Source organism: Phymastichus coffea, unplaced genomic scaffold (genome assembly GCF_024137745.1).
Source record: "Phymastichus coffea isolate CEN01 unplaced genomic scaffold, Cenicafe_Pcof_1.1 PCOF00044, whole genome shotgun sequence".
Classification (NCBI taxonomy): domain Eukaryota; kingdom Metazoa; phylum Arthropoda; class Insecta; order Hymenoptera; family Eulophidae; genus Phymastichus; species Phymastichus coffea.
The window spans coordinates 1,264,047-1,286,108 of NW_026706855.1; the positions used below are offsets into that span (position 1 = coordinate 1,264,047).

Consider the following 22,062-nt stretch of genomic DNA (forward strand, 5'->3'; position numbering starts at 1 on the left):
CGATGCGTCTCGTTGCGCAAAGCCGGAAGTCTCCTCTCCTATCCGACACCGGGAGTTTTTCTTTTCTTCCTTGATGATGCACGACAATAAAACGGCTCTTGCGCGAGCTCGCGAGAGCTTTATGAAAATTAGTTGCACAATAGATTCGCGGCCCGCGCAGCCATCGTAATGAGCACGTTCCAAGTAGCAATGGTATACGTTTCGTTATGCTGGCGGAGAGTCAAATCGATCTCGAGCGGGGCAATCTACGCCGGGGCAGGGCTTTTTTTCCGAGCGCCATTTCACAGAAAAGCAAAGATGGAAGAAATGAGATCGCGTTATAGGGCCATCCGACGCCTGCGTGTGCGCTTAAGATTTTCGGGGCGGTTAGTGCAATGCAGATAGGATTCTTCGGGGGATTCCAGAAAGCCGGTTTCAATTCGCTAAAGGGTCAGGGACCTCTGCCGGCTTTCGTCCGGGCGCTAGCCGATTGAAATGGGATATCAGCCGGGCGTAGTGCTCGCAGCTCCCTTTTGCCCGACATGCTAATCTTCTTTAATGGAATGCGGTTTTTCGCGTGGCAAAAATTCAACGCTCCGCGCTGTGCTGCGGCAGATCGTAGCCGAGATAATTGCCGCGAAGCCCTCACGCTGCAATTATTGATTTGACACCTGTCCCGTTTGAAAAATAAAAATGAGGATTGCAAGCGTCGCCGTGCATTCCAGACGTTCCCACGCTAGAACTAAGAGGCTAATTTTCTTGAGGATATCTCCGCTGATTTATTAATATTTCAATTACGGGAATAGCGTACTTAGCAAACAAGCAACGAGCGATGGCCGCACTGTTTTTAATAATGAAATTCTTCGCTCGCTTAAACAGCGATTCGGTATTCCGCGCGGTTAATTAAAATTTAACGAAGGGCAAAAAATTTTTTTGCAATTAGCTCGGCAAAATGCATGTGTACTTGGTTATATATAGCGCACGCCACTCCTTCAAGTCAGCGGCCTTCTTCGTGCTTTTTCTTGCTCTCTCATCTCTTTTTCAGTGCAGCTGTAGCGGACGCTCTCGGAAAAGTTCTTCGCTCTCTTTGTGCGACTACCGCGCGTAAGTTCTTTAATAAAAATCCTCGGAAAACTTTCTCCCGCGTCCATAACGATCGGAACTTCCCGTTCGAGCGGCATTCAAATGGAAAAAAAACACCTGCAGATCGAAAAAAGGATAAGCGTGATTGTGTACCTACGCACGCTAATGGCGATGCTACGGATGTGCACACGTTCCACGTGTCACAAAGTACTTCCGCCTGCCCCTGGAATTTTCGCGTGATACGCAATTAGAATAGCCTCGGGGCCCGACGCGCCGCGTTCAATGCGCTCTGGAATTTCCTTTGCATTGAGCATCTCCTTTCAATGTTGCTTTCTCTTTTTTGCCCAGCTTTTCAAACGAACTGTTGAGCACTGCTCTCACAGACGATGCCTAAATGACACCTGTTCGTGTCCCAATTGAAATCACGTTGAGACATTCAATCACACTGTAATTGTGCTTTTAAAGAGATGTCAGTAAATACATCACACAAATAATTTGAGGTAAATCGAGTTTAACGGAATAAAAATTGTAAGAGAAAAAGCGTTACGTTCATAATGACATTGTTTGACAAGATGTAATGATCAGTTACTGCACCAACGATTCAAGTCGTTCGTCCCTCTAATAAATTTCAATTTGAGATCTTTACTTCAGAGGTACTTTTCCAAGTTGCTTGGCTAGCTGTGTGCGCCGATTGAAAATCTATTATATCCACCGATAAATCTCAAGGAAATATAGCTTTGTGTATATGCGCGTCGCTGCTACAGAATTTATGAGATGAAGAAAAAGCGAATTGCATTTCGTAAAGAAAAGGTGCAAAAGGAGAAGAAAAGAATCAGATTTATGCTATTTAGTTTAATAGATGACACATAAATGTTTCACGTAAGTCGATAGGGAAGTTATACTTTTTTATTCAGGATCGTAAATTCATTGAATTACTGATTTCTCGGAGTAAATTTGGTCTCCACATGAATAGCAACATTTCTTTTAGACGTTTAAGAATAATATTTGTGCAGCTGTTATAGATGTACAAACTGGCATTGCATGTACAATTCGAGTATGCAAATTTATCGCAATGGAGGTTCAACCAGCAAACAAGATTCAATGAAACGAGCAGCTGCTAAAGAAATACTTTGATACATGACACGAACACATCATACAAATTTTATCAATGGTATATTTAACATTTTAAGATTTCAAAAAGAAAAAAAAATACATATCAATTGCGACGTACGAAATCTGTCCTTTCAATGGAGATTGCTAAAATTACCCTGTGAAGCTTGAAAGAGAGAAAAAAGAGCGATCGATCGTTGAGCTACAGACTCCGTTAGCCTATCGCGTCTCGCGCGCGATAAAAATGCAACGACGACGACAACGACGGGGGAAAGAAAAGTTGAGAAGCTGCTGCTGCTACCGCCGCGTGTGCTTTACGAGCGCGATAACGGCGATCGAGACAAAGAACTAAGAGGCTTTCATACCGACGATACTTGGCTTCGATATATTTGGAGTATCGATTCTTTTAGGGAAATTCGCGCGAGAGTATTTTCTTTTAATTTCAAAAATTGGAATTAGCCGAGCGAGACACGTAATCATTTGTGTAAAGTTCGTGTTTAATTTGAACGTCACGTACCGCAGTCGAAGTTTGAAAATGGTGGATTTTCAAAAATAACTGGTTCAAACTTCTGTTTAGTTTGTACGTTAATCTGAAACATTTTAATCTTATTGGCAAATATCTTGTTCTTTTATTATCAATCTACCATGCTTAATTAATGGAAAACATATAGTTCAAAAGTTAAAAATAATAAATGTTCTGCAGTCAGGCAGTCCTTATGAGTAAATAAACTGTTACGCTGTTTATACAGTTGATCCGTGAATTTCACTGTGAACGTGGGGTAACTAATTGAATAATTCATTAGACAATGATTTGAGTGAAACTGAAGTGTCTTATTGCAAAGGCGAATCCTTCACTTTTGAGGTTCGAATTTTGAGAAGTAAATTGCACAACAGCAACTCGATTGGAATATCCGAAAGTTTCACAGCTTGAAGTGCCAAGGTTCCATTTCAAGCCGTCTAAATTGAACTGGGCTGACCTTGCGAGCAGAGCTGCGTTAAGTCACTTACGCAGCCGACTAGGGTCTTCAGCAGGCGATAGCCTGAGAGTCGGGCCTGCCGACGACATCGACCACTGTAAGGCTACGCAGAGAGAAAGTGATTTGGGGCGCAAGCAGTGTAGCGACGACGGCGGTGCACCCGATGCTGCAGATCGCTTGCGTTTGCAGGGATGGGGCGTTGCCATGGCTGCCGCGGACGGCACTATATTTTCCGTTTCCAATTAGTACCTGGCGAGCGTGCACACACGGGCAGGAGAGCGCCCTCGGCCGTCGAGCTCTGGACTTGACCGTCACTCTATGCTGCCAGTTCGCCGGCGCTATCAATGCCGAAGCTACGGCTAGGCCGTAATGAGCGAGCTTTCAAAGCTGCCACTGCCTCGACAGCCGTGGGTGGGGTGGATGCAGCGCAAATGGATTTCCATTCATGTCTATTTTCGGGCCAAATTTGTCGGCGGATTTCTCTTGTAGCCACAACGTGGGTGGGACGGTAGGCTGCGCAATGTAATAGGGTGCCGCAATTTTCACGTGTATGCCCAATTATTTCCTTGCGCGAATCGCGCAGACCAAAGGGGCGAGCTCTTTAAACGTTATTCATGGAATTTTTCAACGGCAGCTTCCAAGCAATAGCTCATTTCTCTACGACACGTTCACTCGATAAACACGTGCGGACGAATAACTGCGTGCAAAAGTCCATACAATCGATATCGCTGCTCGCGAAGGACTGGCGCTCGCGAAAAGGGCTGCTACTCGCCGACGGCGTGCGGCTAGGTGAAGCAAAAATCGATGTTACAGGGACAAAGAGAGCGAGCGAACCGCCTCCTTCGCGGTCACGCCAGATTTCTCATCGATGTCGCGAATATATATCGCTGTCCATTTAACTGGCACACGATGACTCGAAAGGTTTGGGCTGGGGTTCAAAACAGAACAAATGTCTTTCGCTTCTGTAATGCCGTATTTTAGCAGTTATTGAATTTCAAAAAGTTGGAGACACCACCAAGAGGCTTCTCCAGCAGCGTCTTGGTGCAATTACGCGAACAGCCAGTTGGAATCTCTACGATCGAGCCAGATGCCCCGCTGCCTGGTAATTGGATCGCACACGAGGCTGCCGAGCCAGGGAGGACTTATCAAAGTCGGATTTCCGCTAGGGTTCGTCTTCTCTCTATCTCTTTTTTTCTTATTTTTAGACGCGAGCTCGAAACTTTCACGTTAGGAGCCTTAGCTAACCGACGTTCTTTCAATAACGAGATCATTGACGAAGCGCCCACTAAATTCATATTTTGAAGAAAGAAAAATTTAAAATATCAAACTTTGGGTCACAATAATATTTCATTTTGACTTTGCTTTACTTTGAAAAATTATCATTGCGAATTCCGTTTGCCTGATATGGATATAAAACTTTGTTCACGGCGAACATTTCGATATTTCGATCCCGACTACTAAACCGACTACTTCAGGTAGAAGACTCTTTGATTTTGTCTTTGTCAATGCAATGCTAATTTATACGGTTTATAAGAAGTTTAATAAATAGCTCGTAAACAACTTGAAAACTGCATAATTTCTTTCTGACGCAAACGCGCATTCCAATTTCCCCGTTCGTTTTCATTCATACTTCCAAAACAACAATGAAAAAAGAGAACATACAAGTTACGTATCTCATAAATGATTCAAAACCAGCTCTCTGCGTTCGAAACTTGTTTTTTCCTAAACGTAAATCCCATCGCTCCGAGTGTTGAAATTTCAGTGTTCCTCGGAGAAACAATATTTTCCTTCCCAAAGCTCGCTATGACGATGGTTATTAAAAGGCAAGGAGGAGAAGCAGCAGCCGCAAAATGAAGTCCGTTAATTCGCGCGAACAAACGAGAAAGTAAAAATCGCGGCGTCCAGAAGTGCGCACCGGAGAAAAGCCCCTGAACAAAGAGGCGCAACAGTGAAGCGATTTGTCACGGCGACTGATTTTCTCCGAAGAACCGGTTGAAAAAGCAGCACCGTTTCTCCCATCTGAAAATATCATCTTGAATGTGGCACCAGCGCTGCGTCGATGATGGAATCGAGCTAAGTTGGAAAGTGCGACACGCGGGGCCGCGGGTGCACCTTGTGGCGTGTGCGTTCGCGCTTAATAAAGCGCGCGCACGACAGGCACCGCTATGACCGAGCGCGAGAGAGAAAGGGACACGAGAGCGCAGAGCGCCGTGATACGGTAACCCCGAGGCCGCGCTCGCCGCCGCGTCACGCGCGCGCGCGAAATAAAAACAGCCAGCGTATTCACGTACGTTGTTCGGCGGCGCGTGCAGCCCGGCCGAGAACTGCCAGAGCAGGTGCGAGACGCTTGTCGCTTTTGCGATTGACGTGCGCGCGTGTACCTCGAGAGAGATCGATATGCACCCCACTTCCGCTACGTATTTCAATACGCGGCCATTACTTATTCCAACCGGAGACTCCCATTCGCCCGACTTATATTTACACTCGGCACAATCTCGTTCGGCGCCTCCTTCCTTCGCTTTTCCTTCGCTTTTCCTTCGCTTTTCCTTAGCTTTTCTTTCGCTTTCCCTTCGCTTTTCATTCGCTTTTCATTCGCTTTTCATTCGCTTTTCATTCGCTTTTCATTCGCTTTTCATTCGCTTTTCATTCGCTTTTCATTCGCTTTTCATTCGCTTTTCATTCGCGGGGAAGATACGAATGAAGATATACAGCCAGCTAGAATTTCAATGTAAATGCAAACCTGATAACACACGTTCTGGCAGAGACAGCCCCAAAGTTCTAGCGCATCGATCGCTAAACAAACGCCAAAAGAGAGGGAGAGAGAGAACGGAAACGAAAATAAAAGAGTACACGCGTTCTCGTATACGCGCCACGCAGTCGTGGGTGCATGCACATGTATAACGAGTTCTATTATTAGGTCGCGACCTCATCTCGTTAGACGCGCGGGGGCGTTCAACACTCAAACATTAAACGACTCTTGTCGATCTTCGCCTGCGTTCGCAGCGATTTCGAAACGAATGATCCGAGCTTCGGTAGAGGTAATGCTTGGCGATTCGAACCGACAAGCTCTGATCTCAATCTTCACGGGGTACGTCACGGGACATCGATTCCACGTTTTATCGGGGCTCGCGTCTCGTTGAAATTCAAGTCGTCGCGAAAAAAATAAACGCGGGAGGAAGAAAAACGGGACTCGGCTGTGAAGGCAGACGAAGTAGGCACATCCGAATCCCCGGGGATCCAGGAGAGGAGTCCCCGTTCCCGACGTCGTCGTCGCCGCCGCCGCTGGTAGCTGACGCTGACAGATTCTTACGTGGGACCTTTACACACCAATACACACATGACCAAATCTGCAGCACGTCGTTTACAGACAACTGTCGACAGCAAAATCGCTCAACGCAATTAATTCAGCCGGCTTTTATACGGCGGCGCATCGCAGTTGTACGACCGTGAAAAATCCAATCAGCGTTCGGTCGAAAAGGACTGAATGAAACAGCACGTAAAGAAGTGCACAGCGGACAACTCCGGTAATCGAGACTGATTACCCGGCCGCGAAGGATTCGATTGACGCTCCCAAAGAATGCTCTCCGATCGTTGCTGCAACGAAGAGGGCTCGTCGGGCATGTCGCAAGCTCGCGAGAGATCCGCGCCCACGCACAGCGTCACCACGACGCTCGCGCGACGCGCAACGATCGAGGACAGCCTTCGTAACGCGATGCGGGTTGCTCCGGATCGATCTTCCGTCGCTGCTCGGCTTGGATTAAGGCCGTGGCTCGCTTTGCAAAATCGTTCGTGAAGCTGCGCAGTAATATTTTCACGCCGATCGAACAAACGTTATTGCTTCTTCTTAAAAATTTTTAACGGCGCACACGCTCAGTACCGGAGTTAGGTGGCCGTCACGACAAACGTATTTCATTCTGGAATAAAACTTCGCTTCGAGACGAGACTCTGCCTTTTGGCCTTTGCATGCCTACGATTTCTCGTGAGCTATTCCCTTCCCGTAAAAAATGCCTTTTGTGAACTTGGTTGCATTCTCAAGCTAATGAAAATTCACTTTGAGAAAACAAAGAGAAGATGGAAGGAAAGTAGCATATCTCGGCGTTGAAAACGAAAGAAGAAAGAAGAAAATACAAAGGCGAAGGGTGTCTGAGGTGTAAAGATACGCGTCGTAGCAGTGAGTCAAGTGGCGCGGATAGTCCGTGTTCGCTGTAAATTTTCATAATGCGAGGAGGCTCGTTGTCGTCGCCGTCGTCGTCATCGTCGCGAATAAAGAAAGCTGCGCGAGCTCGAACAAGGAGAAGAGGCAAAAGAAGAGTCGGCTACGAGCGAGAGAGGTGCAAAGCTGGACGAGAGAGGCTCGTCTTGTTAACGGTGTATTGCGTAATTCAACTCGCGCAGCTATGCACATACAACTACACTTACGTTGAGAGGCTACGTCTCGAGACGCATCGCCGAGTAACACGAAACGCCGCGGCATATCATCGTTTCTCCCAAATGGAAAAAAATATTTAATTTTTATTAAGCCGAAGCCGAGGAAAGTTTGCGGACTGCAAACGCGATGGATTTGGTGTTTCGAGCGCGGAAACTGTGGAGGAAAGTATCGAGGAGTCAAGTGGCTCGAGGGCTCCGAGTATGCTCGGAGCTCGAACTTGAACGGTGAGGAAGCTAGGAGGCTGTTTATCTTCGTCTGCCTGGGCTGCCGAGAAGATGACGGAGTAGGAACGCGCCGCTTGGGTACCGACCAAAGCGATCGAGCAAAGATTACCGTCCACTTCCTCAACGGCCAATTTCTTTTTTCCCGCCGAGGGCTCCCTCGCCTTTTGATTTACTTTATGAGCGGAGCTTATTAAGCCAAAACGACGTTACGCAGCTTAGATAGGTGAATAGATCGCCGCTACGCAAAATCTAATGTTTTGGCTAATTAGGCGCGGACTGGCTCGTCGGAGCGCAACGTGCATTCGCGGCGCACTCGCACCATGGATAACGAGTGAATTATGAAAACATCCATTACTCGAGTTCGCTCTCTGTTAGCTGTAAATTATCGAGAGAGAGAGAGAGAGAGAGAGAGAGAGAGAGAGAGAGAGAGAGAGAGAGAGAGAGAGAGAGAGAGAGAGCGTCTTCCGCTGCGCTATGGATAAACGAAGCCTCTGATGGTGAATTACCAACGACAAACAAAAGCGAGGTGAAAAGAGAGTTCGCGCGAAACAAAGAGCCAGCCTGACTTTCTTCTTCTCCGACGATTTTTTTTTATCTCGCGTGGGTGGTGAGCTTATAAGCCACGGATAAATGACGTGCGAAGGATAATGGAACGATGCAGCACCTCTCTTTCCTTTACTTTCTTTTTGTTTTTTTGTCTCTACGAAGTGATCAACTTACGTGTCGTGGAAACTTTTGCAAAGCGGTGGCTTCGTTTTGACTCACCTGCAACAAAGGAAAAACAAATGATTGCATTAGCCAATGAGAAAGAAAATTCTTGCTGAATTTGTTCGAAAGGTGAAATCATATTTGAACGGAGAAAAGGGGGATTTAAAGAAAAAGTACAACGATGGGTTTCCCGGTTTTAATTTCAAAGAGATCGGGGTCACGGGTGCGACGACGACGAGTTTGCGAATCCATTGTGTAGACGCAGTTTTGCGTGCAATAAGCTTCTCTCTCACGTAGATCATACACGCCTGATGTGTCGGCTATTTTACGTTTTGCATTCCGACATGGTATAATCTTTTTGTGTTTTTGCTCAGGTATAAAATATACTCTCCATTTATGAATACGCCTTATAAATAGTACTATAGGAATATGAAATGGGTGTTTAGAGATGACATATGTACCTAAGAAAACGTGTAAGCTATACAGTGAAATTTCTGATTTGTATTGTGTATCTAAGAGGGTCCATTTTTCTAAAAACGCAGTACTTGAAACCTTCCGAAAATGCAAATCCATTTGAAACATCGAACGCATCACCGTACGAAGTGAACTTCATGGTGAAGTCATTTTTTTAAGAAAACCACGCACATACGCGATGGATAGACGAATAGAGAAAAGGGGAGGGGATCAGAAAAGACACTGAGCGGGCTAAATTATTCAGCAGACGCTCATCTGCATCCGGGGTTCGTTTAATGCGAAGAGGCATAGGCTCGTGCACAGGGGAGAGCAGAATTTCCGTGGCTCCGTCAATGACCACTTGGTCGCGCGCGGCATTGCATGCACATATCCCCGAGGAGTTTGCCGAGGCACGATCGCGCCCACTTTACTTTTACAAACTGCGAGGATTTATCGCGCACGATTGCCTCTTATCGTGCGAGTTTGCCGTGCCGTGGATGACGCGTGAACGCAGAAGAGAGACAGAGAAAGAGAGAGATCAAGAGTATACCGTTTGTGAAAATAGCCGCAACGCACTTTTGAAGCTTTGAACGACGTGGCAGCGCGTCGTTCCGAAAATATACGAGTCGCACCGAGGAAAAAGAAAACAAGCAGCGGACTGTCAATCGCGCTGTCGATTTGCGGTAACGACGAGCGTAGACCAACTGGAAAATGGTTGGCGGTGAGCGCGCGAAAGAGAACGGCAAGCCGAGAACTGTCGATTGCTCGCGCTCCCCGTGTTTCCCAAAAGATAGCTGATGGCCTGCCGCCTGAGTTGGTCGCGCGATCAATCGATGTAGGTCGCGAGCCACGAGGCCGGAAGTGATTCGGCTGAATAAGATACGGCGAAAGGGATCGAGAAGCGAGCGCGGACGTGCGTCGAACGCAAGTCTGGAGAGGCGCGTAGGCGTACCGTATGGCAGCAACAGGTAGCCTAACGTAAAGGCCGCCCGGCTACAACGTTGAATTTGACTCCTGGGATTCGTGCTTCTCTCTCGCGAGCAACATTTCTCTTTTTCGGCTGCGCTGGAGGAGTCGATGGGAGTACCTCGAGGATTGTACATGTACACCCGCGAGAGAAATCTTATCGTATTTTGGTTCTAGTGCCCATCGCGAATACCTCAAACAAATCTTCCACAAGAGTTATGACTAATGGCCGGCTAATGCGAAGAAATTGTTTGGACTGTCGGCGCTGTTACTGACACGCTATTTTTTATTTTTCGCGTGTTTGAAGCCCAGTCAAAGCACCCAATAGGCCCATTGAGAATAGTAGCGGTCTGACGCTTTTATGTCGGCTAATGGCTGTTTTAACATTGTTGCTGCGAATTGCCTTTGCGCACGCTACCTTTTTCATTTTCATTTGATCGATCTTCACCGAAATAGCGCTATCACTCGCATCTCTCTTCTTTGTTGTTTTGCCTGACGAGTCTGCGAGTACAATAATATTTTTCGTGCTTGCAGTTCTTTGTTCGAAAAGAAAGTGAACTGTTGAGTAAAACCGTGTAGACTGGGTGCAAATTATCGTTCGCTCGCTCCCTCCCTCTCTCTCTCTCTCTCTCTCTCTCTGTGCTTCCAACTCCTAAGTGTAATTTAGAAGCGCGAGCGCGGAACTTGACGACTACGCTATACGGCAATAGCCTTTCGCGCAAGCGAGACAGTTGAATAACAATAACAATTGTGCAGAAACCGCCACCGTGACTGCACTTGCGGCCAGGAGAACTGAGAGCGTATAAGTTAAAATCGATAACATATACCCCGAGGACTGTACCCACCAAGATGTGTCTGCAGGCCTTTCAGGGTTATTACCAGTGTACTAATATGTCCGCTCATGAGGAATCTATCTGGTCGATATTTCTATCCATAGGGGAGATCCGGACAGGGGCCGATTATTTTGATATTGGTTATAACGAATATTATAAAAATCTATAGATATATTCCTTATATTTTAATGATAAGAATTTCAGTATGTATGCGGGTTCGCGGCAATAACACCAAGTCTAAATGATGTTTACTTTTGACGTCTTACCATATGGTATGTATAAAAGTGTATTATTTATTCAGTCTACTAGACACTTTAAAAATGTATAGCAATATAGTATTTACTTATATTTAACATATCGTCATCTCAAATTGTGATTATTTCTTTTTTTATAACATTACAACTGATTCTGCAAGACGGACACCCCCTGAAATAGACATTTTTTAAATATTAATTTCTTTTTAATTTCAGTAGTTTTATAAGTAATTTCGATAAATTATTTGTTTTTTAGAATTTATTAATGAAAATGGTCAACAAATATAAGAGAAAATCGAACGACTTTCGACTTAAAAAAAAAAAAAAAAAAAAAAAAATTCTGTCATTTATTTATTGTTATATATACACAGAATTTATTTATTTTCATTTAATGTATTTTATTGGAGAGTGTCCATCTTGAGCGACAATTTTTCAAGCACTTAAAATTTTATCAATTCTTTTATCAAATGTTCGGATTAGTTTAAATAGTTTGTCATGGCTACTATTGCAGAAATGTATTGGTTACCATACCCACTTTACATTAAAACTATAATAATATAAATTTGCTTTCTTTGGTACGTTTTTTCTCGATTTTCCCCAAAGGTGTCCATCTTGCCCGGATCTCCTCCACGTACTCTCTTCTTAGCATCGACCGTTTGTTGGTGCGCAAGCAAATTTTACGATCAAATGGGAAAAATGACGTTGCTCGTAAAATAACGGCTCTGCGCGAAATGGTCGTATAGAAAGGTCAATTGTAGGACTTTATTTGGTCGAAAGAAAATATCCATGCCGTGGGTAATTTGAGCAACCTCCTTCGCAAGATACTTTTCTCTTGTACGTTTCAAGACAAAGGACGAGAGTGGACTCTCTCGCCCATCCGACATTCACTCAGCGCTTGCATGACAGATTCGACAAAGTTGTTAGCTGCAGCCCGTCAGGAGTGGTAATAAAATAGAAAGACGCAACGCGCACGAGGCAGTGAAGGCACACCCGAAGACAACCGCAACGAGCTAATTGCGAGCGAGCGATCGGGCGCGTCGGTATGCCAAGCCGACAACGGTGTCAGCGGGCGTGCGCCGCGAAGCCTCACGATAGTCGCGAACTGCCGGATAAACAGCGAACCACAGGGCTCGCCATTGATAGGAGCAATGGGAAATCGGTTAGATGCGTCTCGGAGGCAAACTCGTTAGCGCGACTATCCAATACTGCGGCTCGGCCCTCTCGCGCTTCGCTCGGCCATTACGGCCGATCGTACGGTGCCCGGGAACGGTAGCACTGCGCGTTCGAGTGCTCGTTCGCTGCAGCATCGGATTGCCCTGTTAAAGCTGCATCGCTTGAGCTCCGATTTCCCGTTCTAGCCACCTGCCGATTCTCGCGTCCGCCGATCTGTTCCGTTGCTTTTGGCATTGATCTTCTCCATCGCTGCGAGTCGTTCGACGACAAGCTACTCGCGCTTTTTGATGCGGCAGCATCCTTTGCACGTTTCATCCGCGGATCATATTAATCTTGTTTATCCGTTCGCGGACACAATCCGTTTGGAGCGCGACAGGCGTACATTTCGATCAGTCTTTCAAACTTGACATCACATTCGGTTGCACTCTGAAAGCACGAATAATCGATCGTCGCGAAAAATGCAGCTGACAAGGGCTTCGCGGGTGAGCCGCAATAAACATTGCGTAATTTAGCGGTATTGCGGGAAAAGTGATAACGAATCACTGGCCGCGATAGGAAGCTTCGGCTTACCGCGCGACTGCGGAAGTTCAAAAGAATTGCTAGGCCGCGATGCACTCTTCCGTTACACTGCTGATGGGATCAACTGTCGCGTGCAGGCTTTATTATGCTAATCTTAGAGCCAATAAAAACTCTTCATTATGCGCCAGAGGGGCCTCGACCAACAGTCTCATCTCGAGAGAGGCGGTTTTCGCGTACGCGCGCACCTAGCTGAGGGCAACGAGAATGAGCCCATGAAAATTCAATTGGACAAAGCCGATAAATCTGCGAGCTATAACCCGAACCCAACCCAAGCTCGGCCGTTGAAACGAGCTTCTGGAACGTCGATTCTTTTTTTTTTCGCTTTGTGTTCGCGTTTCTTTTTTTACTGTGGCTCGTAATTGCTATCGTTTTTAATGACTTTCCATTACTACGTATATTGCCCCACATATATACTTTATTGAAAATTAAATGACTCGCATTGAAATAACGATACAAGAACGGCTTTATTACTTATGTCCGGCGATTCGCAATTTCCTTGTAACCATTCAGACGCTCGTATATGCATCGACATTGTTGCACCTGGTATTCCGTGCCGCAGTGTAATTCAAATTAATCGACCAGCGGTGTTTTTATACAGGCTGCTCATCGATTCCCACTCGATATTCCATAAATAACGAACGAGCGGACATCAAAATGAAATTTGCAGTGTATGTCAAAGACGGTCAACGTGTTCAATCGCCGGAATGACATTTCTGATTTCGCGCGAAGAGAACCTACGGAGGAGCGACGAGAGCGATTAGAGGATAGAGAAAACGGGTTCGACTATTTTTGCGCTTGGCTATAACGCGCGAAAGGTAAATACACTCTAGCTCGATTCTCGACGACGACACGACCCTGGAAGCTATGTTGAGCCTAGCGCGAGGTTGACGGTCAAGGTTCAGACTGGTCGCCGCCTCTGCTAATTCCCTAGAGATTTCTGCGGAAATTGCATTGGGAAAGCGCGATGAAAGTCTCGCGTCTAGCCAATTTTTATACGAAGCTGTATTTTCATTAAATTTCTGGGTACATTTAACATGCTTTTATTTGATTTATTCGGTTGTAGCGTGCGAAAGGAAATTCGTCATTGAAATTGACTTTCGAAACGAGTTCTTGATGGAATTGTTATTTTCCACTTTGATACAATGGATGTTACGTTTCGAGCTTGTATACCCCTCAGCATCAAAAGTTCTAATTTTATTCCCATTTACTAGTAACACGAAGATATAACAAAAAGATTGTCCACCTTTTTTAAGCTTTCTTCAAATATGCTGCTCGTCCGTTTTGGACTGTGAGCAAGGCAATTAATCACCCGACGTTCAGTTTATTTCATTTGCTGTAAACATTCTCGAAGCTCGTAAACGTTTGCGCTGCTGACTATTAAGACTCATAAATTATTTAAGAATGTAGCTCAAGGAGGGAAATGACTAATATCCGATTTTGCAGACATAAACACTTACTTTATAATGTTGAATCATAGTTATCGCTCCACTTTCTCATTGAACTAAAAAAGAAGCAACGAAAATCACGACGAGTTGATTCACGAAAATAACTATTATCTCTCTCTAAGTAAAATATTATTTCTTATTTGTAGAAGTTAACCTGTTTTAAGATGAAAGCGCAAATACAGCGAAGTAAGTTGAAGGATGTGGCTTTAGAGAATAGAGCGTGCCCGAAATTCTCGCGAGCAATGACATTTAATCGAGTTCTCCGTCTCTACTTCTCGTGTCGCAAGCTAATTTTCTGAGTTTAACGATTATTCAGGAGATCGAGCCGCTCATTTTAATTGTTCATTTATGCTAATTAAATACACTTGCATCCGCGGATCATTGCACGTAGATTCGTGTGAACAAGTAAAACTTTGCGCCTCTCTCTCCAATTAAAATTTTAATTGTATTTTTAACGAGATCCTCGAGCTTGCGGCATTTCTCTGCCGCTAGAATACACAAGTATAGACTAATCAGATCGACAAGCTTTATGTATAGCGTTCGTTGTAAGAGGTTCGCACGAGTCGCGTAGTCGGTAACTAGATCACGCAAGCGAGGTCGGCGGTGCGCGGCGCGGTCAGCAATAGATTTCCGCGATGATGCGCGTAGCGGGATTTTCTCCCTACGGCGTGTTCCGTTGCGCGAGCGCGTGCCCTCTTCGTTTCCTCCGACGTTCCCGGAAAAATCTGTTAAATTCGGTCAATTAACCGCAGCCGCGACGCTGATAGGCTGCGACGTGCTTGTAGCGTGATTTTTGTTTAGCGCACCCTTCTGCCAGCCAAGCTTTGTGGGTCGAGTCTCGAGTAGGAAGTGGATGGGCGTTTTTAGTGAAAACTTCGATCGTCCCACGAGAGTTCGAATTAATGATGTACCATGCCGGCACTCTTTCGATTATTTAATGTAACCTGGTTTCTTTCGTACCACCTTCTGACTAATTACTTTTCGAGCGCAACTTCCTCGATGGTCAGAACAATCACGAAGGAAGAAGCTATTCGGATAAAACTGAAGTATCGAATGTCGGTTTACACTGTTAATAAATCAAAAAATATTTAGCTTGCATACAATACTGGTTTATAGTGGTTAAGTGGGTAAGAGCTTTGGCTTCCGTGCACAAGGTCGTGGGTATTCATACATTTGTTACCGTGATTCCGGTGGTTCAGATTTCACCTTAAACTGGAGATCAAGTCATGATGCGTGTAAAAAATGTGTCCTCTCTCACCATTTCAAGAATGCTAGGGAGAGTAAGTCTACGTGCTAGTGACTGAGAAATCAAGACTAATGCATACTAGTATCTAGTATACTCGTACCTTTGCAGCGTTTCACGAGAACGTAAATCTTAAAGTAATAATGACAATAATAACAACAATAACGACGTGGACTTCGTATATGTTTTTGTTAATGATTGGTTACTAACCAAAAATTATTGATCTCGAGTAGCGAGATTTATTAAAACTATGGTTTTTACTAATGCAGGAAAAAATGTTGCACTTGTTACATTCCATTTCTATTAGCTCTATAGTTATTCGAATAGGTCGATTTTCAGAAATTGATATGTTTATTATTGATATTTTGTTATTTAAAACCGAGTTTACTGAAAACCGTGCAACCTGAACGCTCGAAACTTCAGACTCATCTCTTCCAATGAGGAATAATTAGTCTTAGAAAACAAATTGACGGAGCTTATCAAAGCTAAATCCCGGTATATAACGTGGCTGTAGCTTCGGTTTGGCCGTTAATGAATCATTTAACGCGGAATCGTGAAATATTATGATGCTACGAGTAAGCAGGTGCTTAATTGAAACTTATCGTATCGCCTTTATCAATTCGCTGGCAGCGATCTTATATAACGTAAAAAAGGCAATCGATTTGTCGTTCTGCTGTGGACCTGTTTCTTTTTTTGTTCCGTTGCAATTTCAAGCGAGTCTGTCTTTGTACGTTTGGCCGATAATGGCAGAACAATGCGAGTTAGCAGATTTTTCCGCGAGAAATGTGTCGAAAGAGAGTGGCTATTGTGCGAAAAAAGGTGGATGGGGTTGCGAGCCACACGGATAGCTATGAGAAATAGTGCGATTGGACCAATTAAGGGTACGCCATAGAATGCGGAATTCAGGATGTTGCGTGACACGCTTACTTTCGATTTCGAGCGGTTGAATAATGACGGAAAGAAACAAGGATACCCGGACTGGATAGACGACTAAAATGATAACTTTTGCTATCGTTTATAATGCCGAGATTATACAACGACAGTTCGCGATTAGAAATTATATACGGAGCTTTACTTATGCAACCTGCAATGCACAGCTCGAGCGCGTTTGTTTCTTTTGACTACGATATTGAGTCATGGATCTGCAAGTTTGTTGCGACTTTTTCAACATTTCGCAATTTAGCGCAATCCTCTAATGGAATTTCGATTTGTTTGTCATTTTTTAGCAAAGACAATTGTCTGCCAGGGTTAACAAGATTATTGGGAACCAGAAAAAATTGCAGTTAATGAAAACGTCGATCAGCCTTCCGAGTTGGTAACCCTTCGCTGCAGCAAAATCGATTGAGGCAAATAGCGATTTAAATAATTGGTGAACGCTAAAGTAGAAAGTAACAATCTGCAGGTATCTGTGGTCGTGTAGATATGTGGTCTGATGAACAAACATCAATCTAGTCTGGTTGCAGTCCGCGATACTAACGAGAAACAAGTGATATTACACTATCCAAGTTTGCGGTTAGCATCATCGCTAGGATGATCTAGCTTTGGTGATTTATTACCGCATTCGTCACGTACACGTACATGCACAAGTGAAAAGCAATCAGTCACTGACATCGATAAATTTTGAGGTTTGCGAATTTATACTCTAATATTTTTGGAAGTTGAAATTTGGTGCCGAGCTTTCTGGCCTAAACAAAAATGAAAAGAAATAAAGCTTTTTGTTTTTATTTTACTTAATCAATAGCGATTCCTCGGCGTTCGATTGGCTGTCCAGAAAGCGAGCCGCTGGACAGAAAGTCCGCGGGAAGGAAATAAAAAGTGTTGAAGCACTTACAACGCGCGAACTTTGACAAAGACCAGAGAGGGAGAGAGAGAACTACAAAGCCGCAAGTGTTTCGTATGTGTCGAATCGTCGTGCAACGAGCATAGACAGAATTTCGCTTCCGGGTAGCAAAGCAGTTGTTCTATTTTGTCATGAAAAAAACACTGTGAGTATCAGCACGCCAGAAGAAGCTCTGCGTATCTGTGTTTTGGAAAAAGTACGAAATGCAGTTGAACGCGAGTGCGACCGGTTCGATAAGCATGGATGAAATTCGAATCGAGATTACGCGCGTGCAAACTATCGATTAGGGGTCCTCTTGTGTGCGTCTGTATGGTGCCGTGATTTCGAAAGATAGAACGAGAAAAAAAAAGAAAAATGCACGGCAAACAGTCGGATACATAGACAAGTATCTATCTCGTGGTATTTGGAATATTGCCTTTGGTTATCGATTCGCAACGATCGTTTGTGTGTAATTCAATCGGAAAAGCGGCGTCGAAAATGCGAATGGCCGGCTGGAATTTTCAGTTGTCAAAGAAATTTACTTACTGATCGTTCTTGGGCAATTGTACGGGTTTATCTGTGCGCGTAGAGTTTAACTTCCCGAAACAAAACGCGACAGGATTTCTATGAGCGATATCAATCGATTACAATCGAGTAGCGTGAAATAAACAAAAAGAATGGTTTTTTGAGGGTAATGTCGGGTTTTCAATCCGCTCATGAGTGACATGATTCAATCGTAAGCGTACGCGCTTTCTTCGCGCTTGTTTCAATTAAAAGCTCAACATTGAAAAATGCAGGGTAATTCTCCATTTTATCAACTTTGAGATACAGTTTAGCGAAATCGACTGCTTTTTTTCGCATAAGTGCACCGCACCGGGGAGTCGATTGAGCACTTCGAGTTATTGTGTCCACCGTGTATAAAAGGATGAAAGAAAGTCAGAAGCTCCCGCTTCGAAGTTGCGCTGAACCGATAGCTTATCATTCAAATGGCTACGGAAATGATTGGTATTTTACAGCTCTCGTTTTCGCAAAAACAGTCACAAACCGTAGCGCGCGGACGCGATTCTTCGCGTAGAGTTGAGTTTACAGTCGATCGTTCACTCGTGCAAAAACAGTCACTGCTACTGTCGACACTTGGAAATAATAATCGATAGACAACGGGCAACGCTGTACCGCTCGAAGGAAGCGCAGTTCTCACGATGGAACAACAAACAAGGCGCCGAAGAAAATCGAGTTTGCTCGCATCACTCCGAGCTTGCGCTAGCCATATTCACCGGCTCGGATTTCCTGGCAATTTCGCGGCACCGCCCAAAGCGGCGCTGCTCTCCTCCGAATGAACACGTTAGCGCAGAGGCAATGACAAATTAATCGCGTACACGGCCGTACGCGAGTGCGCCCTTAATCGAATGAGCTGCGGGCGTCGCTGCAGTTTCGCGGGCGTGTCTGCGTGCGCGTGTGCTCATAATTCGCGGGCAACAGCAAAGCGGCAGCAACAGCAGCATCCGACGCGCTACAATTAATTCCCTCGCGACTAGTAGCTTAACGCTCGTGTGCATGACTTGACGCAGCGACTCGCGCGATTATTGGACGCGACACGCGCGTCACGTGCCAGCGGCGCTACGTTCATTCGGCTATCCGAACGGCCGACCGACTTTTTCTTTTTTGTTGCTGTTGTTTTCGTTGACGCAGCAATGGACGACTGCTCGCGCAATGCGTATAACCGCCTTGTGTACCATTGTTTGTCCTCGATCGTTAGAACGTGTCTGCTGCGCGCTACAACGCCTAACGATCTAATTAACAACGATACGCGTTCAATCGGAGTCGTAATCTCGATCGCTGCGTCGATGTTGTCGATAGATCACGCAGCAGCGATTGCACACGCACACACACACACGGACACACGCAGGCACCATTCACGCGTCGCACCATGAGAAACCGTTGGGTCGGCCGCGCCGCCGCTATATATTCTCTTCGATACTTTTCACTTTCGAATAGCAATTCCACGCTCGGCACAGCGCCGGCTCATCGATCAATATTCCCGAGGCATCTCGCGCTCGCTTTACTTTCCACGTCAGCCTGTCGTAGCGCGCGGGAATGCCGATGCACTTGGCCCTGGATTCCGCGCGCGCTCTCGAAAATGCAGACGGGCAGTCGAACATCAACGGAGTTTGCCGCGCGACGACGGCAAAGTAGGCGTACGCTCTGACTTTTACCTCGTTGTCGAAGCGAGCTATCTTTCAGCGATCGATCGAGATTTCTCTAATGCCGTATCGATCGCACCAAACTCCACCGGAACTACACGATGCCTAATAGCGAAAACCTGGCACGTAGTACAGCGGTGCAATTGTGTGTTTGCGTGTGTGTGTGTGTGTGTGTGTGTGTGTGCGGCACACGCGAGGAAAGCGTAGACAGCCGAGTAGTCCGTTGTGTCGCGCAGGCGGGCCGAGCGCGGGGCGTAGTCGGTTGTCTTCCTCGGGCGCGTGCCTTTATTTCGCTGTGCCGTTCGCGACCGTAATGCCATCTCCATCGGCAGATATGCAGGCACGCTCGCGCGCGCGCACCGAGATCGTTCAACTCGACGCAGGCACAATTGCAATTAGAGATGCCCCGAGAGCAGCGCTCGCGCCGGCGGCAATTGACGCGTGGGAAGAGCACAGCGCATCGACGACCGCGCGAGATCGAGCAGACGAGATAATGGGAAAGTGGATTCGACGCGCCTGCATTTGACTGATGGCCCGAGTGTTTTCCCTCTCTTTTTCCTTTTCTTTCGCGATACCGTTTGCACGCGAACCGAACTGTTCGCTCGCCTTTCAACGCTAAACAAGCGAGAAGACATATTCAGTGCCGCAGGGAGCTGGGCATTTCGAAAACACGCTCGAAAGGCTTTCGGGTCCAGCTCGGCCGGCAAAACACAATGTCTTTTTGTCGTCGACGATCGATGTGTCGTGACTAAGCCTACTTAATGAGCGCTCAGGAGGAATTTATATTGCGGCTCGCAGTATATAAAGACATCGAATCATTTAATACTCGCCACACACGCGCACACACCCAAATGTGCACGCACGCTTCGGTTTTTAATTTCGCGTAGACAGCTTGAGCTCGAGCGATCCATCACCATTGACTTTTACAATGATGAACGACCGTTACGCTCGTATCGTTATTATTACTATAATTTTTGTCAACACTCCCACGTAATGTATTCCCTTGATTGTTGTTATTATTTTTCGACGTATCGAATGAAAAACAAACCAAAGCGAACTGGTTGTCTCGATAGGCAACAGCAGCAGCAGCAGCATCGATTGACAAGAAGCTAATCTCGAGCAAAGTAGAAAGGCCAACGCGTCGTCGCGAGAAAGTCGATCGCGTCTAGTAACCAGAGAAAATCCCACGGAGAGCCACGGCAGTACCACACCCGCTATAGCCACTAGACGATGACAAAATGACGTCAAGCCATACGACTCCGGTTTCATTTTGCTCTTGGCCGCTTGCACGCCCTGTTAATTAATCGGCGAAAACAAGAAAAAGCGTCAACGATTATTTCGCTCGTTAATAGTTGCACGGTCGACGGTATCCAATTTATCCAATGGTTCATTATGTGCCGCCGCGTGCGTGAAATAATTCATCACTGGTAGCTGAGCCACGAGTACGATTAAAATGTGATCAAGCACTTTTCTCATTACGAAAAGGAAATTATGTGGAGGCTCGACCGATGCATTTTATATCCGAACGCTTTTGTTCTTGTTGTTTGTTACTCTCGATCGATTTAATTTGGAAATAAGCGAAAAAAATGAGAAACAAAAGATTGTTTTACGAGTAGAAAGTTCGGCGTAGAAAACCAAGTCGTATATTGTTCTCGTCTACCTGCGCCTAATTACCTCGGGTCAAGAATGGCGAATAAGAGGAGGAGGAAGAAGAAGAAGAAGAAGAAGAAGAAGAAGAAAAGGTCAGGCTTGTCTTGCTTATATTGGATCTCGAGTCTGGAGAAACAAGTAGAGAGAGAGAGAGAGAGAGAGGGAGAGAGAGAGAGAGAGACACACACACACACACACACAGAAATCTCAGCATGCCGAGATTCAACAGAGCGCCGGCTTCTCTCGTCCCGTCATTCTATCACATTTCGTATGTTTTTATAACTGAGTTGGCCAATAAATCGTGATTGACATTCGTTTGGTTCGTTGCACGACAAAGGCAATGCAAAACATCGTTTGGCCCTGTTACCTGGTCGAAAAAACGGTAGGACCCTCTCGTACACTTTGGAACCATGTGTTTCGGGCCGGCGCTATTTGTCGAACCAACTTTTGAAAATATACATTTTCCCTACATTTTCAAATAGAAAAATGTACATAAGTGACGGATGATTGAATTTGTTAGCGAAAGGCCAATGATTTAATTAGCAATCGGGGAAACGTGCTCTTCGTCTGACTGACGCATCATCCATCGATCAACGTGGCGCAACAGCGGGTAAAAAATTCCCTTATCTCCGTCTCTCAATCACTTAACCTGCTGGTGGATCCTTTGTCTGTCTGGCATGAAAAAAAGGGACGAACTAGGGGGAGTGGAGGAGGAGGGGTATTTTTAACGTTGCCGTGGCCGGTAATCAGTGCGATTCCACGTTGAAAAACCAAACGCGGCAGAGATTGTCTAAGCTGCGGCACAATGGCGCGAAACTCTCAATTAGCCCTTTGCCCGCTCGCATTCAGCCAATGGCATTAAGCTGAGTATGTGAGCGCGAAAGAGAGAGAGAGAGAGAGAGAGAGAGAGAGAGAGAGAGAGGCGCCGGGGAGAAT

The 22,062-nt window shown here is 45.6% G+C and overlaps 1 protein-coding gene across 7 annotated transcripts in view; it reads right to left on the minus strand.

Annotated features, from left to right (window-relative positions):
- The window catches only part of LOC131664633 (phosphatase and actin regulator 1-like), a 112,417-nt gene that overhangs the window by 62,721 nt on the left and 27,634 nt on the right, over nt 1-22,062 (minus strand). Inside the window, exon 2 of one of the 7 annotated variants that reach the window (XM_058935903.1) lies at nt 8,523-8,567. The exons of the other annotated variants lie outside the window; for them this stretch is intronic. Within the exon in view, the coding sequence (XP_058791886.1) occupies nt 8,523-8,567 (45 nt within the window). The remainder of the gene's footprint in view (nt 1-8,522; nt 8,568-22,062) is intronic. 7 annotated transcript variants of the gene reach the window in all.